The sequence below is a fragment of the Thermobia domestica genome, chromosome 12 (assembly GCF_964235325.1).
Source record: "Thermobia domestica chromosome 12, izTheDome1.hap1.1, whole genome shotgun sequence".
In the NCBI taxonomy this organism is placed as follows: domain Eukaryota; kingdom Metazoa; phylum Arthropoda; class Insecta; order Zygentoma; family Lepismatidae; genus Thermobia; species Thermobia domestica.
The window spans coordinates 226,524,050-226,542,664 of NC_137465.1; the positions used below are offsets into that span (position 1 = coordinate 226,524,050).

The following is an 18,615-nucleotide window of genomic DNA, read 5'->3' on the forward strand; positions in this document are numbered from 1 at the left end:
GTATAATTGCCAACAGCGGGCTACTGCAGACAGAATGGCTCTATTTCTCTACTACGACCTCTAGCGACACCGAATGGAAACGAATCGACAACTGGAGCTACAAGAATACAAATAACTTTACACGTAATAATTAGTTCATGGTTATTGGTAATATGGTTTTTGGTTACGTAAACAATAAATTATTCTCCGTGAATAATGACGTGCAACATCCAATGAAGAAGTTATTGATGGGGTAATCGTGCAAGATGAATGAAAAAATGTAAATCTGTTTCAAACAATTCAGTAAAATCATGCCTTTAATTTTTAAATTTATGAATGATGAGTATGTTCTCATGCTAACAAATGTATACAAATGCTGACAAATGATACACTTTCGTAACAACTTACTGTTATCAACTTTCATAACCATTTTTAGATTTATTTCTCTTTTAACACTTTAACTGAAACATGAGTCTCTGAGACCTAGTGGTACATTTTGAAACACAAAGGTGGCACCCCTGTTTGCTCGTGAAAGTTTAAGTTTATTTGACTTATATTGTATACTTTCATAAGCTAAACGAACTTAAACTTTCACAAGCAAGCAGGGGTGCCACCTTTGTATTTTAAAATTTACCACTGAGTCTCAGAAACCCATGTTTCGGTTAAAGTGTATTAATTTTCGTAATTTTTCAATTTTCTACAAGAGCTGCAGATGGTTGACACTAATAATCGAAGAAAAAGGCAGAGCAATATTACAATAGAAAAAAAAACAGTTTTTTAATGTTATAAAATTCATAAATCCAATTCAGCAACATAATTTATTTTGCTGTTTTTAAAAATACAAAATGCAACACTAGAAGATGCTTCTCTTTATAGTTCATAACACTTAGTATCTGGGTTGCTATTTCACCCAAACCTTATTTTCAGGGAAATTATGCTCATGAGAAAGAATGCGATAGACCATGTTGCTCCTACAACGTATCCTTGCCAGACACCGGAATCAGACATGCCCCATCCTCTAAGAAGTACATTACGAATTGTTTCAATGGGAAGAGTAATTGGAAGAATATATCCTACAATTCTCCAGAACTTAGGTAGAGCTGATAGAGGCCATATGATACCTAAAAGAAATGTTGCAATTAATACAGAACTAATCATCTTAAAACGTGAAGTACTGAAATGCACGCGTATATATATATATATATTTTTTTAAAAAAAACACAATGTTCTGGGTTTTAGAACAAATTCGAAACTACGGGATAGGCAGAAAGTAACTCCCTATTTTGAATTGTGAATTTCTAGAAACATTATACGCAGATAGCAATGAAAGTCATCTTCTTTCATAGACAAAAGTATGCCATTTTTTTCATTTTCTTCAGATCCCGTGAAGCTTTTGCTGCTCCTTTGAAACTACAGGGATGCCAGGACGATTTATCATTGAGAGAGAGTCAAAATTGCAGCAAAATTTGAGATGTGGCTCAGGTCCAACGGTGGTGGTGGGGTCAACATGGGAGGCAAGCTGTTCTGGATAAAAACAATTAAAAATTGCCACAAAAAATTAATGACTACCGGAAGTTTCGTGAACATTAAGAGAACAGGTGCGTTCTCATCTTCAGTATCATAAGAAAAGGTGTAAACAGTTAGGGAGATGTTCGACCGAAGGCCTTCAAATTCAACTTTGCAGGCTGCAAGAGAAAGTGGCATTACAAAGTATTCTGTGCGTTCAATTCTCTACAAAGAGTTACATTACAGACAATGGAAGCCTCATTATGTCCAACAATTGTATTCAGATAATTGCGAATGACGTGTTGAATTTTGTGAAATGATGCTCGCATGGCATGAAGATCATCCACACCTGTTTGAAAAAATTCTGTGGTGTTATGAAGCTGTGTTACATGTAAGAGGGTTCGTTAATAGTCATAATAGCCATTATTGGGCAGAAGATATCTCAATGAAACCATTGTAAATATGCAGGCAAGCCGAAAGCGACAGTGTGGTGTGGATTAACCTCTTCCTGTATTATTGGGCAATGTCTGTTGAGAGATACTATGAACGCTAAAAGATACCTAAAAATGTTAGAAAACTTTGTATGGCCTACAATTTCTGAATAGGACGAGTCATGTCAACTGTTATTTATGTAAGATGGAGCTCGCTCTCGTTACACCTTGCCTGTAAGACAATGCTTGATAAACGATTCGCAGAATGCTACATAGGTCGCTGGGGTCCCACAAATGGCCAAAGCGAAGTTCAGACTTCACTCCATGCGATTTTTTATGAAGGTAGGCTAACAAGAAAGAAGTATATCGCAGCAAACCACAAACCCTTTGCAAACTTTAGAATAAGATCCATGAGGTAGTAATTGGTGTACCTACTGAGTTCTTGAGGAAAGAGGTAGCAAAATTACCTATTTGTTTGAGGCAGTGTCTAGAAAGTACTGGAGGAAACATCGAGTTGTAATTCTTGGAAAGATGGCATATGGATAAATGCCATATAACAAACTACATGTGTGCAAACATTTAGTTATTACGTACAATATTTTAGGAGGGAAAAATGTTAGTTTCTCGAATAGTACTCGAGAAAAAAAGTGTGAATGAAACACTAAACTTTCATTAGCAAAGAGTCATGGGCTGTGTATTTGTCAAAGGAATCTGTTTTATTTTATTTTATTTCATTTATTTATTTGCATACATAGTATTTCCATACTCAACTTAACGTCAGTAACCTGAAATAATTTACCTAACAAATTATCGCGTATTCATTTATATTAATAATTATATCATTTGTATCAATATCTCCTATCTCGGAAACGAAGGGAAATAAAACATATGCTGGTGCGATTTTGCTTAGACCAACCTCCCTCTGACAAAATATCGTCACATCCTCACCATACATTCTGTAGGAATATTTGAATTCAATCTAATAAATAAATTCTAATGTTATGATTAGTTGTTTCAGTAACAATCTTTCGTACAATATGATTTTTATGTACCATTATGTTAACATACTATCAATTCGCTACTAATATATTACGACTCGACTTAGAATCTTACCACTTAAACACAAATATGGAAAGAAGCTTCCCATGGCACCTTGGATTGCTTTGTTCTCATCATCAAAGAGAGTGGACATAAAATAACCTGTGAAGATCATAGTAAAAATAGGTTTCGCAGATTAAAAATATCTTGTGTATATTAAAGATAATGAATTTTCTATTATAAGCAGAATACTTTAAGAAAAAATGGGTGATACAATCTTGATCATTAATTGAGAGCAAAATCAACTAATTACTACGAAATACAATCTGTAAATATATAGTTAAATCACTAAAATGTTTAATTAGAATTCTCTCTCTATGATTATGAATGATTAAATTGTTTCCAAATTATACCACTTGTAAGTCACCTCACAATTAGGCCTAAATGGTTTTCATTATTTTGCTCTACTGTTCTGGCTTAAGAGGGAAGTTGGCGTTTGATATCCTAGGGTAGCTTTTTCGCACCATGAAATCTAAGAATTAAAGTTCCCAAAGGCAGCACGGGATTGTGAGGATGAGATGAACACTTTTTTTTTTTTTTTTTTTGCCGAAATTTCCGCACAGTCCCTCTAGAGAAACACGGAATTAATACAAATTTTATCAATGGTTTTGGTCTCAGTATGTTGTTTTAGGAGGAAATTCCATCCAGCCTTCAAATAGACGTTAGAATAGAAATATCTATTTGAAAAAATGAAATTTCTATATTTTCGCAAACTTCAATTAGTACTGTGCAACATAATCTTCTACAATGCACATTGTTATCGACATATATGACTAAGATTGCAAATTTGGTTAGATTTGAAATGGATTCACAAAAAATCATAGTGTTACGCCTGTATATTTATTCAGCGACATAATGTCAAGAAACCTTTATATGTCGCAGTGTACGTTGCAAAAAGCGCCAAGAATTCTTCCTAGACAGTGATTATACTTTGTTTTCTTTGTGAAGATGTTATAAGGTCCATATATTTAATGACTTGTGAGTACAAATGCAAAAATGCCGGCTTTTTGGGGGAAAGAATTTTTTTCCATAAAAAACCGGCCTTATGAATAAAACGAAAATTATTCAGTTTCCCTTACATTTTACGATTTTTTGGTCAAGTATGCTTTATTTTACTGTTATAGATTCCACAACAAAAAATGTATATACAGCGGGTCTAGGTCAAAACCCCCACACTCAAGAAATGTCAAAACGCCCAGACTATCGGTCATAACTCCCACACAAATGGACAAATCTCCCAAACGCACGAACGGTCAAAATCCCCACAGCCAAAACTCCTACGCTCAAGAAATGTCAAAAAGCCCACACAATCGGTCATAACTCCCACACAAATGGACAAAATAGCCACACATAGCAACGGTCATAATCCTTACATAAATGGACAAAACTCCCACACAAATGGTCAAAACTCCCACATGGAGAAATTGTCACAACTGCCACACAAATGGACAAAACCCCCACACAATCGGACAAATCCCCCACACTCTGAAATGATCGTGATTGCACGTCTTTGTTGCGGCTCTTTATGACTTAATGTTTCTGTCATTAGAAAACAGTGCAAGAAGAATAGTTGCAACATCAGTTTAAGTGGAATAAAAAATGTTATTAAAAAGTACAAGGGCAAGACATGCAACCAGGATCATTTCAGAGTGTGGGAGATTTGTCCGATTGTGTGGGGGTTTTGTCCATTTGTGTGGCAGTTGTGACAATTTCTGCATGTGGGAGTTTTGCCCATTTGTGTGGGAGTTATGACCGTTGGTGGTTATGACCGATTACCAGTCTGGGGGTTTTGGCTGTGGGGGTTATGACCTTTCGTGCATTTGGGAGATTTGTCCGTTTGTGTGGGAGTTATGACCGATTGTGTGGGCGTTTTGACATTTCTTGAGTGTGGGAGTTTTGGCTGTGGGGGGTTATGACCGTTCGTGTATTTGGGAGATTTGTCCATTTGTGTGGGGGTTATGACCGTTTGTTGGGCGTTTTGACATTTCTTGAGTGTGGGGGTTTTGGCTGTGGGAGTTTTGACCTGTTCCCGATACAGCATTTATTATTTATGAGTTCAGTGTTCAGTTTGAGGATAGCTCTCTTTATTAATTTACGAAATCAACATTTCATTGGTAGCCAGCAAATGTAAGTTATGCAAGCCAAATACCAAAAGATCCATTATAGGTTGCCTAACTACCTCTCGAGTTGCTTGAAATTTATACCTTGATATATGTTTTACTGGTCGACTAAACTCAAACTGACAGACAAGAAAAAAGTATCATAAACTAAGAAATGGATGCAAACCTATTTTTGTTTTAGCATAGAATTTCGTTTAAATCTTGTTCTTTGTTACGGAAATACTTTCCTTAGAGCTTTAGATAGTCTATTAGAACCTAAGTTCTGTTTACAAAATTAAACCCTCAAACGACTATTTTATTTATGATATTAGTTTAATAGTAGTAAAAGTTACCTATTTAGAGAATTTATTCTTTCTTTAATGTGAAAGCGTGTAAATATATTTCGAACAGAAAGTATGGGTAAAGCGTTTTAGCCTTCTCTTGGTCAAATTTTAACGGCCCCAATTTAGATTGACACGTAGATAAACTTGATCCATATAATTTCTTATTGTAAAATGTCTTTAACTCCAAAAAGTCACAAACTCAAATTTTAATTTATGTATAAATTCTAATTGATAATTTTCTTCACTAACAAGTCTAACTACTACATTTGCAAAACAGTTATCGCTGACATCAATTAATTTTCACTAAAATAATGTTGTCTCTTGTGCCTGAACATTACTCTAATAGCTCAACCAACACAATTTGTTCAAACTAGAAAACGCAATTGTCCACCGATTCGCCCCTTTCCTATTCTATCAACTGACCGATTATCTTTACTTATTCAACTTCTCTTGTGTTATTTCTTCAGAATCTGGTTATTAAATGATTTTTTTGTGTTCTAATGAGAAAAGAAAGGTAGAATGCTTTATTATATTGATTGAAGTTGAAATCTTCCAAATAGTCCAAACCGACCCAGGCAAAAAAAAAAAAATGATGGGAAAAACTTCGTTTAAAAAAAAGACTATTTCTACTTGTGAGATATGTGAGTTCTTGGCAACATTTTTTAAATGTCATCCTGGCAGATGAAGGAAATAGTAAAATTCTTGATATTATATTACTAGGTGAATATAGGAACAAAAATATCAATTTTATTGAAAAATAATGTCTCAGACATTATTACATCGGAAATGATTTATTCACGGGTGCTTATAAACATGAACATTATCCATCTCATTTGTCAGGCTAGGTGTATATACTTCAATGCTATATAATTTATGATCAATAAAGTTTAAATAAATTATTAAATCACTTAGACTGTGAAGGGGGTGGGCCGTAGAGTGGAGAATGAATTAATTATTATTTAAATTAAATAAAAATCTGAATAAATTTAAATATGTTAATCTTGAAATGCTAATGTTCTTAAAAATATGTAACTAGCAAAGTCGGTAGAGCTTTTAAATTAAAATGTCGGTAGAGCAAAATATGTAATTTAGAAAGATAAAGTGTAATTTAGAAAGATACATTACAAGACCATCCCTGCTGCCTCCTTCCCATATTACTATTTCTCCTCTTCCCGAGAAAAGGGCATAGCCCTTGCAAGGGGCTGGCATGCCTTCAGCATGCTAGCATTGTAAAAAAAAAAAAAAAAAAAAAAAAAAAGAAAAAAGGAAAAAGAAACGTTGGTGATGAATAAAAATCCCAGTAACACGATAAAGTGGGGTTGGGTCACCTTGTAACCAACTGACGGTTTAACATTAACTATGTGTTTTGTTAAATTCCGTAACGGTTAATGTGACCTTCACTTTTTAAACCCATTATTTCTACGTTTTAACCCCACCATGGTCAAATTTACCTCATTGTTGGGTTATTTGCACTCCCTCCCTTCCCTAAGCGACTCCACAATGAGGTCATTTCTTAGCTCACGCTTGTTCACTTTTAACTACACGTTTGGTCAAACGTATAGCCGGGTTAGTGGAATTTACACTTTGTTGGGCCATATTTTACTCCAAGTTGGATTATACGTAATAACCGGTTATGCGATTTTACACCAATTAGGTCGTTGGGTTGGACACCAATAATTTTCGGGCGTAGAAGATGTCTCATAAAAATAACATGGGGAAGAGTTTTCAATTGCCCATAAAACCACTCTAAAGTTGGAAATTTTTATTATTGGTGATTTATTTAGGCAATCTTTGCGAAAACGTACAAGAAAACCGAATTTCAATCCCGTTGTTATTCCAATCCCAAGTACCTATAATATGAGATTATATTAGGTCAGAAAAGCCGCCATAACATGAATATTTTTTCATCCCCCCTTAGACCCCCTAAAACTTAAAAATATTCACTTTTAGAAATTTTCCTGTTGGTTAGTCTCGAAAATCATGCCGAATTTCAACTTTACACCTCAACCAAAACTACCCCTTTATTTATTTAAATCAGTTCATGTAGTTTTATATATAGTTAGGATTGTAGGTCACGGGGCTCTGCATGTTTTGTCACAGACTGAATCGACCCCCCAAAAAAGGCCACATTTCTGGTCTTTAACCAACTAAAACTCCAAGGAAAAAACGTAACTTTTGGAGGATGGTCATCTCCTCAGCCCTTCCCGTGGGTCCACCACAGATACGTGTTCAACGACCCAAGAATAAGTTTTATATTGATTTTTATCTCTCTATTCAAACTAGAAGTAGTGCAAATTTAGGATTACCGGTTTGAACACCGATCGCGATAGTGAAGAAATGATAAATAGATAATGATAGATAGTTTTATAACGAGAAACGAAACTCATTTGACTTCTTTTCAAGTTCAGGGCCGGCCCTAGGCAATTTGCCGCCCTGTGTAACCATCATTTCCTGCCCCCTGCTTCAAAAAGAATAAATCTTTAAAAAATACGATTTTAAGTATGTTACCCCATCATGAATAACGAAGAGAAGGGAAATTGCACTCGCACTCAGAAAGGCCTAAACACTATAAATACAATCTCATTGTGTCTGTTTTTCTTTAAATAACAATCTGTTATGTTAGTGAAAGATAAAACCAACACACCTGCAGAGGAAAGCTGGTAATCCTTTTTATAGAATTCAATATCGAGCTTCAATCAGTTTGCAAGTAAAGTGCAACTAGCTCTTTTATCTTGATTTCTTGATTTTCGTTCTTCTGTTATTTTAAAAAAATATATATATATTTCCACCTTCAATGGTAAGGAACTTGTTTGTGGCAAAAACAAGACTAGTTCTCATATCAAAACTGTGATAACAAACTAAATGGGACAGGTGTTCGCTACTGTTGGAAAATTGAGCTCTTGTATTTGACAACAATCAAGCAATTAATTTTGGGATTTGTTTGACCATTGGCTTTAGCACTGTCCATATGACCCTAAACTAATTCGCCCTAAATATGATTTATGAATGTAGTATTCAAATAGAAGGTCAGCTTAGTAAATGTAACTACCATCATCATGAAGTATGTTTCCAACAATAAATATTTATTTTAAATAACATAATTGTGACAGATTTTGCCGCCTGTGCTCCTTCGTGGCTAAGAGGTTAGCGTAGGTGCCTTTGGCGTGGGAGCCTGGGTTTGACTCCCGGCGGAAGCTCATATGGTTCGGATTCCACGTTAATCAGTAGGTCCCATCTCTTATAGTCTCGCTGCTGAGAGGGACGTTAAACTCAAATTCAATTCAACTCAAGATTTTGCAGCCTCTCAAAACTTACCACCCCGTGCAAATGCACGTGTTGCACATGTGGTAAAGCCGGGCCTGAATACGAACGACGTTGCAAAACTCCAAATTGCCTATTTTCTACAAGAAAAGAAAAATCAGAAAAGGATAACCCTTTAAATAGGCAAAATATGTAAATAGGTAACACTTACCAAATGAAATACCACAAAATCCAGAAATAACCATAATAAATATAACCAGAAGTAGATCACCTTTCCGTGCAGTTCCACAACCAAGAAAAAATGTGGCCAAACTGATCGCAATTTGTATCAACACAAGAAACATAAAGACTATTACGTGTGCAATCAATATCTCCACCATCGAAACATCTGTTTTTAAGAAATAACGAGTATAAATTTAAACTATTTCTAAGCGTACAAATTTGGTTAAGCTCTAAATAATATTAATATACTGTGGTGGGCAAACACCGTGCGTGAGAATTTCCTCGGGGTTTTCCCGTTTCCTCCCAATTATTTCATTAAACCAATTCATTCATTTTTCATCATCACCGTCTCTTTTAGCCTTGCCGGCATAAACGTGGGACGTAAACCTCAAAATTTCATTTTTGTTGCTTGTTTAACTAAAGGATACTGTCGTGGATAACTTTAACCGTCTTCTTTAACCCACACGGTATTTCTGTGAGACGTAAAACTAGATTTCATTTCATTTTCATTTCTATTGTATTACAGCTAAACTAGTGTCAGGTATATTTAATTGGACAATGCTATTTCTCAACAACACCTTTAGATACAGTGCAAGATAATATACAGTAATTCTATTATTATTATTATTATTATTATTATTATTATTATTATTATTATTATTATTATTATTATTATTATTATTATTATTATTATTATTATTATTTTATTTGGCTATGATCTCTACGCTGAAAGCATCCAAGTTTTCAATGAATTTTTCCAGGACTGACTACTGAGAGATATTTCAGTGATAATACTCACTTGCTACATACAAACGATTAAGGAGGCCTTGGTTTTGTTCAACAACAAATGCCATAGTTGTGAGTCCAACTGCCAGGAAATATACAATACTGTAAATAAACAAACATTATTAACTAAATATATACTTTACTTTGATTAATTTAGGGTTACTCACATCACTTACTTTTCGTATAAAATGTGTAATAGACTACCATTGGCAATATAAAGAAGCTATTGTATGGAAATGAACATCACATAGTGTGAAATTAAGAAATGAGACTTTTTTTGCGACGATATTTTTGACACGGATGTTTTTCATAATGGTGAATCTTGCACGTGGCCTTGCACGTGCAGAAATTTCTAGCTCGGGTGGTCACCAGCGTGGTATGGCTAAATACATTAGGTTGGTGCTAATGAAACTCAACCAAAATCAGAACTACAATACCAATAACTAGTTAATCAAAATAGTCGGCGTCTGAAACCACACACGTTTGCCGTTGCTCAGTCAAGTATTGTTTATTTTTTTCGTGGGAAAAGAGTTGTTGAGTTGATTTTAGTTTAGCGTCCCGTTCAGCGGCGAGGCTATATGAGACGTGGACCTACTGATTAACGTGGAATCCGAACCACATGAGCTCCCGCCGGGAATCGATTTCGTGGGAAAAGAAAGCATGGAAGTAACGCGAAGCGTTACTCAATCGTATATTGCACCGCACCATTATCAAGGAATGTCTCTTCTCTCAAGAAGTAATTGAGATCGTGGAGGTAGTAGTGAGTAGGATAGATATTGGAAAACAAGGGATATGAGGAAGGGCTTCATACTGCAACACATGCAGACCTACCCGAATCCTTGGAGCGACATGGTAAGCTGTATCGTCCAACATGAAAATATTATGTCTGTTGCTGCATTGTCCTAGACAAGTTTGCGGTGCATCTCATAATATTCAGTACCATAACGATCTGTATTGATGGTTTCACCTAGTGGTCGGCAGAAAAACCGAAACCGGTTTTTGAAAATTTACAAAAAACTGTTTCGGTTTTCTCCAAAAATCGGTTCGCTTTTCTCCAAAACTGGTTTCGGTTTTCTCCAAAACCGGTTCGGTTTTCTCCAAAACCGGTTCGGTTTTCGCCGAATCCGGTTTCGGTTTTCCTTAAAACCGGTTCCAAAATTTGTTCAATTTCTGACCAGAATAGTGTTTCGTTGTTCTCCGGAAGCCGAATCCGTTTCCACAGAAATAGTTATATGTGTTTTCCGAAGGTTTTCGCTGGATGCCAAAATTCGCAAGAAGAGGCCTGGTTTGAAGAAGAAGAAAATCATCTTTCACCAGGACAACGCACCTGTGCACACGGGTGCGTTGGCAATGGAAAAACTGCGGGATTTGGGGTACGATTTGCCCGGCCATCTCCCATATTCTCCTGATTTGGCACCATCGGACTTATCTGTTCCCAAACTTGAAGAAATGTCTTTCTGGGAAGCGCTTCACATCGAATGAAGAAGTTGAGAGGGTCGTGGATGACTATTTTCACAACCTTCCACACTCTCACTTGTGTACTGATGTTGGAGAAACGCTGGACGAAGTGTATTGAAGTTGAGAGAGATTATGTCGAAAAATAAAATCATTTTTGAACTGAAATTCTCAGTCTTTCATTGTCAGGCTGAGAACTTTTCAACCCACCCTTACATATTATTTAAAATAAAGTTTGAAATGTGAATTATTTAAGTGGATTCTATTTCTTATGTTATAAGCAGAGATTGAAGTACCCGAAATTTTAGAAAAACGAAATAACGGTACGTTACATCTTTGTTTCCCCATTACACATTGAAAAATACATTTAATTACTGTATTCCACTGAATATTTCGTTTCTCACGGTATTTTCAGAAACCAGAAATCAGTGAGAAGAATGTTGAACATCATTACAGTCCAGGACTTCGAAAAGACATCTCATAACTTCTTGCATCCCGCGAAGCTGTGTGTGAACAAAGAAGGTTTGTACTTTGAATAAACAGAGGTAAGTTCATTCTACTTGATATTTATTTATTTATTTATTACAGGTCGAGTCTCTCGCTTCATAATTACAGCACTCAGTATGCAACTGACATAAAATCGATTTTTCTAAAATCAGTTTCTCAACCTGGAACAATCATTTCTGGTGCGAAGTATCCCAACTCATGCGAGCATATCGTTAGCAGTATAGTGCTCGAAGGTTATCTCCTGATTCTTAAATTTCCTTTAATTCTTATCATGCCACCAATTTCCTTATTATTCATTAGCATTTATAATCAATTTTCAAACTGTTTTACTAAAGATTTAATTTCACTTTGTGGAATGTTAGTTGTAGACACGTACTCTGAGCGTATTTTTCATCGCTATTGCAATATCTACCTATTTTACCAATTTCATCAGTTATTTCTTCAACACAAATTGATATGAATAACGGTAAATTTTAGCCTAAAATGCTTAACTATAAAGGCGTTAAGAATAGAATTTTATGATACATAAGATAATTATTTTCGAATAGTATTTTAAACTTATATATCGTATGTACACTAGTAGAACTTGTACACTTCACATTTTATCAGGATATCGGAAACGTCACACCTCGAATGTTGAACATTTAAATAGAGGTGAATACATGTTGCATAGGCCACGGAAGGAGGATAATTGAAAACCTAGTGTATAACTATATAAACAGCGAGATTTACGCTGAATTAGAAGGTTATGAACACTAGATTGTTTTTCTTTGAATAACTTAAAATGCTGAGACTGTTCATATTCAAGGACTAGAAAATTACCTATATTGTGGATTAAATACATAATACACAATACTACAATCTACATTTTCTCTCCATATCATTTCACAATTCTAATTTAGACTTCTACCGCAGAGATGGAGTGGGTCAGTGGGTCATTTTTCTGAGTGGGTCATGGATCGTGGGTCAACAGCATATCACCCACCACCCACCGTGACCCACTGCGACCCACTACCCACTATGACCCACTGCGACCCACCACCCATCGTAACCCACAACCCACCATGACCCACTGCGACCCACCACCCACCATGACCCACTGCGACCCACCAACTCTGACTTACCGACACACTCTGCTCACTGCATTGTAGACAGTATCTTCTGAAGACTGGTAAATTTGTCTGCGTTTTAGTTTCAACACCTTCATTTCCCTTCCTTTTCCATTTGTTTCTGTCTACTTACCTGAGGTGAGTATATCTAACCAAGTAAAAAAAGAACTTCAGGCACTTTTGGATATTAATATTGGTAATTGTAATAATAGCAATATGACTTGGTTAGATATACTTTTAAAAAATGTACTTTATTCTACTTGGCTTTCGAGACCTGTTAGTTTTTAGAGAAAATTGAATGTAACTATGTGTGTCTGATCATCACGGTCAAATTGCAAAGTCAAATGAAATGACTTTTGGTATATAGTTAGGCCTTAATCTAAACTGGGATGTTATATTTCTTTCAATATAATACATAGTCTAATGGGGTAGTGAGGGTCCGAATTGTTGCGAAAAAAAATTGAGTATCTCGCAAGCCGTTAAACTTACGGAGCTGAAATTCAGTGTATTAACTCTTTATTGAAAATAAATAGAATGTGTACTAGCATTTTTTTAAATTCTCCTTTATGGGGGGGGGACTTTCTATATATGGAAAATTGGTAGTGAGTTGGTTTGTAAAAATCATCGAAAATGATCGCTATTAATTAAGAAAAAATCAGAAAAAAAAATACAGTGCTTCGCTTTATTCTACTATAATAATTGCTGAAGCTTATGTTTATTATACGGAGCGCTTACAGCACACAGCAATCAACTGATAAAGTTGTGAGAAAAAGAGACATAAAATTTGTACTGTAAGCTTAATTACACGGAAATTTTAAGCTTACAGTATAATTGTATGCATAATTATATGGAAAATTTTACACTTTTTCCTTTACTTTGGTCTACTTACCTTGATTTGGGACTTTCAAATTTCATCCCTTTTTCCACTGAAAAGTAACAATAATTCAACAAGGAAATAATTATACTACGATAATTTAATTGAAATTCATCGTTATTTGGCCCATGACAAACAGCAGTGTGGTAATTGAAGGGGAAGAAGGGGGGAAATTCCCAGACACCTCTGAACACTTCCCTAAAACCTCGTTCCCTTTTGCCTTCTAGGGGGGAGGGAGCTTGGTAATGACATCAAACTTTCATGTGTAATTACAAAAAATAAATTTATAAACAAATAAGAAATCATCAATTTATCAGGCTTTAATTGATAATTTATGCACAAGATTTTCTATCGAAGGCGTGGTAGATGAAGTTTCTGTTCTCCATGAGTCGACATTGCCAACTGACTTGGTAGATATGGAAAAGATGTTGTATGGTGATAGAGGGGTGATACTTCTTGCTGACAAGGAAACCTTCCGAAAATGATAGTTGCAGTGAAAGATATGGCCTATGCCAATTAAAAGAGCTGTAACAGAGATGAGCATTCCCAAAAAATTAGCTGCCCATAGCAATAGGTTCAAGAAACATAAGGGGTGGAAGTTCGGGAAACAGCAAGGTTGGACAAGGGGGAGAAAGTGCAAATTCCGCAAAAAAGGGAGGCACGGCAAAATACAATGCTGACAAGTGATGTATAGAAAGAGACTTGCCACAATAGGGAACAAATGGAGGCCACCAGTGGGGTTAACAGTGTTGCCAACTGCAATAAAAAATACATGTTTTGCAAAGAGCACTATATGAAGTGAGTGCAATATTCAGTGTCATGTAGAACATAAGATATGGCGTGTATAATCAGTGGTACAATCTAACAAAAGAGAATAGAAAAAAACAAAGTACGAGAAATACGGAAAAGACGAAGTTGGCGCCACATTTGATCACGAGCTATGCATATTAGAATGAACGAAACAAGAAAGCACCAACTATGCAGGAAACCGACGTACCTAGAGTCGAAAAGAAAAACGAGTTCCAAAGTTGGCAGGACTGACCATGAAAATCCAGACAATTCTAATATAGTTAGGACACTCGCTTCACAAAAAGAAAATTCCGGCAAGAGGCATTAGCCTTCGCATAATTTGTACATGCTCGTTCACATTGTACGTGCAATTGTTCGATGAGACAATGGTCCAAACAGAAGATACATTTGCAGTGAGCACAGTGGAATACTGCCAATCCGTCATACATGGTACGATGATCGCCTGTGAATGTCTCGAAACAGTACTCTAGAGGTGTCGGAACCTTTGGTGGTCTTTCTATCACATATCCACATCTGTAGAAAAAAAAACATAATCAAAGGCTTGATCTGCTGTGTGTTGCTGTCTGCAGTACTATCACCGCCTATATGATATATCCAGAGTGTCCCACCTAACTCTGCGACTGAAATAGTTTCAAAGCGAAAAAATGTGACACATCCAGTTGTGCAGGAATGTACCCATGTCAGGGGGCGAGAAAATTCTGTGAGACGCAAGTGCCCCCAAATCCCCCATCATAGAGTCCCAGGGGTCAACTTCAAAATTTCAAATAGCACCATCGGTCGAGTTATATTTCTTTCGATAAATCATGGAATATGCAACAACGCATATCAGAAATATTTACTATATGGGATTTCAAAATGGCCGCCAAAATATCTGCTCGGTGACAAGAAGAACGTACATTTTTGGCGGCCATTTTGAAACCCGTGCTTCATATGGCAAATGTTTCTTATAGACGGTGTTGTTTCTATCCAGAGAAATATCATCCGCCCCCTGTTCTCATTTGAAATGTTGCGGTTGACCCCTCGAGCCTTATGATGGGGACCCTGGGGACTTGCTTCTTACAAAGTTTTCTTGGCCCTCAACATGAGTACATTCCTGTGCAATTGGATTTGCAACATTTCTTTTCACTTCGCAGCAATTTGAGATCACAATGTTCGATGCCATGTTAAGACACAACATATATTTGTGGCGGCCATTTTGAAAAACATGCTTCATATAGCAAATGTTTCCTATATGTGTTGTTGCACATTGCATGATCTATCGAGAGAGGTACCACTCGGTCCCTGTTGCTATTTGAAAGTTTGAAGTTGGCTCCTGGGGCCCTATGATGGGGATCCTGGGGGCACTTGCTTCTCACAGACTTTTATCACCCCCTGACATTGGTACATTCCTGCACAACTGGATCCGTCATATTTTTGTTCGTTTCTCAAACCTTTCAGGTCACAAAGTTTGGTGGGACACCCTGTATATTCCCACATACGACCCAACCATGACATAATGTTTACTTCTATTATAGGTTGTTGGCTCAACCAAACCATTTCATGTTCCCCGACTTGGCATTGCCTCAATCACTCTAGCATTGATGCATTCCGAGTGATGCCTGTTGCCGGAATTTTCTTTTTGTGAAGCGAGTGGCCTAACTATATTAGAATTGTCTGGATGTTCATGGTCAGTGCTGCCAACTTTGGAACTCGTTTTTATTTTCGACTCTAGGTACGTCGGTTTCCTGCATAGTCGGTGCTGCTTGTTTTGTTCATTCTAATATGCACAGCTCGTGATCAAATGCGACGCATTATGGCCAACTTCGTCTTTTTCGTATTTTTCGTACTTCTGTTTTTCTATTTTCTTTTGTTAGATTGTACCACTGATTATACACGCCATATCTTATGTTCTACATGACACTGAATATTGCATTCACTTCATATAGTGCTCTTTCCAAAACATGTACTTTTTATTGCAGTTGGCAACACTGTTAACCCCACTGGTGACCTCCATTTGTTCCCTATTGTGGCAAGTCTCTTTCTATACATCACTTGTCAGCATTGTATTTTGCCGTGCCCCCCTTTTTTGCGGAATTTGCACTTTTCCCCCTTGTCCAACCTTACTGTTTCCCGAACTTCCACCCCTTATATTTCTTGAACCTATTGTTATGGGCAGCTAATTTTTTGGGAATGTTCATCTCTGTTACAGCTCTTTCAATTGGCATAGGCCATATCTTTCACTGCAACTATCATTTTCGGAAGGTTCCCTTGTGAGTATTTCAAAACTGACCGAGAAAAATCGTTATCAGACGTAAGTCTAACTAGCAGGTTGTCGATGAAGAGATGCAGAAATTTCTACGTCGGGTAAAAATATTATCAATTTCCACGACAGAGTGCGAACGGGGATTTCCTCTTATGAATTTACAGATGGTTGATATTAGAAATAGACTGTCCTCAAACATTGTCTAACTTGTTGTTCATCAATGTTAATGGCCCACCGGTAGACAAGCTCAAAGTAAACGAGCGAGTTATTTCTTGGCTGAAGGATGGACATCATTCCGCTGCGGATGATTTACCACGAAAAACTAAAAGGTAAACAACTTCGAATAAATATTAATAATAACTGCAATTATTCATATTAGTAACTTAAATTTAACGTGGTGTTTTAGTGATTACACAAATTACAATTATGAGCATACTTTGCGGAGATGCTCTCACAAAGAGTACTCGAGTGCCTTTATATGCTATGAAAAACTTATTTTTCAAGTCTTTTCGAGAAAAATACTGTGAACTGAGAAATCATAACCTTTTCCATATTGTACAGGAGTATTTTCCTGCGAATAGAAGTTTCTTTTGGAATGCGTTGAGAAATTAAGACTTTCAAGAATACTCTCTTAGTACAAGTATATTTTAGACACACATTAATTTCCCCCCACCTCGAAGTGCTTCAATTTCCTCACTGACAAACACTTTACAATTTTATATCGTAAAGGTCAGATCCACCGTTATTGTAACAGAGTGGTGCTTGAGCGATTGACCGTAGAAATTCAAACTCGGATTAGTGACAATTTCACAGTCTTGTTTTATTACAAGTGTAAACATTTTAGTCAGTAGAGAAGAGGTCGTGGATCATGTGTCAGAGTTGATGACGATGGATTTTGGTGAGTCAGAGTAGGTCACAGTGGATGAGAGTGGTTCATGGTGGGTAGTGGGTTATGGTGGGTCACAGTGGGTCACGATGGGTCAGAGTGGGTCACTGTGGGTGGTGGGTCATGGTGGGTCGTGGGCCAGAGGGGTCACGGTGGGTGGTGGGTCATGGCTCAGAGTTGGTCATGGTGGGTTGTGGGTCATTGTGGATCGTGAGTCAGAGTGGGTCACGGTAGGTGGTGGGTCAAGTTTTCATTGACCCACGCCAACTTTGTATCTACTGAAGTATTACCAAAACTTAGGACAAGAATCTGATCTTAATTTCAAGATAAATCAATTAATAATATAAGTATTGCTCATCAACCTGCAGTATTAGTCTACAATATATTTATTTATGAATATTAAAATTTATATTAATTCTTGTATTTTTAGTGCATAAATAAAATACGACGTTTGACGATGTTCAATCGTTAGCTAGCTGATGCATTACATAGCACTACGTATTTGTAACTGTATTTAGCATTTATCTCAATAATAAGCAATCACATCCAGGTAGATTTTCATTTACGCTATATCCAGCTAAATTGCATATATTTTTCGTTTGCCATGAATCTAAACTTATTTATTTATTTATAATAGATCTCAGACAGCACTAGGCCATTTTACACTGAAACATTTTAACAATTATGTAACATAACAATAGAATAACAATTTGAAATCAAGATGGTAGAGTACAATGGCAACATTACAAAGATAGTTTATTTATAGATGATCTGAAAGTATGCTCATTTGAAAAAACATCTACAGTTTCTGGTAACTGATTATACGTGCTAACAATTCGATTTAGAAGGAACCTTTGGACAATATTAACTCTCGCAGCTCGAGTGTAAAAGAGATCACTAGACCATGTTGTTCTAGCGGGTGCGCGAAAATTGATCTGACTTAATAACTGTTCACATAATATATGGCCACTTACAATTTTATGCAAAAATATTAGGTCAGAAATTT

At 36.3% G+C, this 18,615-nt stretch overlaps 1 protein-coding gene across 1 annotated transcript in view; it reads right to left on the bottom strand.

Moving 5' to 3' along the window:
* Positions 1-794: 794 nt before the first annotated feature.
* The window catches only part of LOC145665876 (ABC transporter G family member 20-like), a 111,976-nt gene continuing 94,155 nt past the window's right edge, over positions 795-18,615 (bottom strand). The window contains exons 15-18 of the mRNA XM_081732988.1: positions 9,740-9,828; positions 8,930-9,106; positions 3,030-3,116; positions 795-1,100 (exon numbers count right to left, since the gene is read on the bottom strand). Of these exons, the coding sequence (XP_081589114.1) occupies positions 886-1,100; positions 3,030-3,116; positions 8,930-9,106; positions 9,740-9,828 (568 nt within the window). The 3' untranslated portion in view covers positions 795-885. The remainder of the gene's footprint in view (positions 1,101-3,029; positions 3,117-8,929; positions 9,107-9,739; positions 9,829-18,615) is intronic.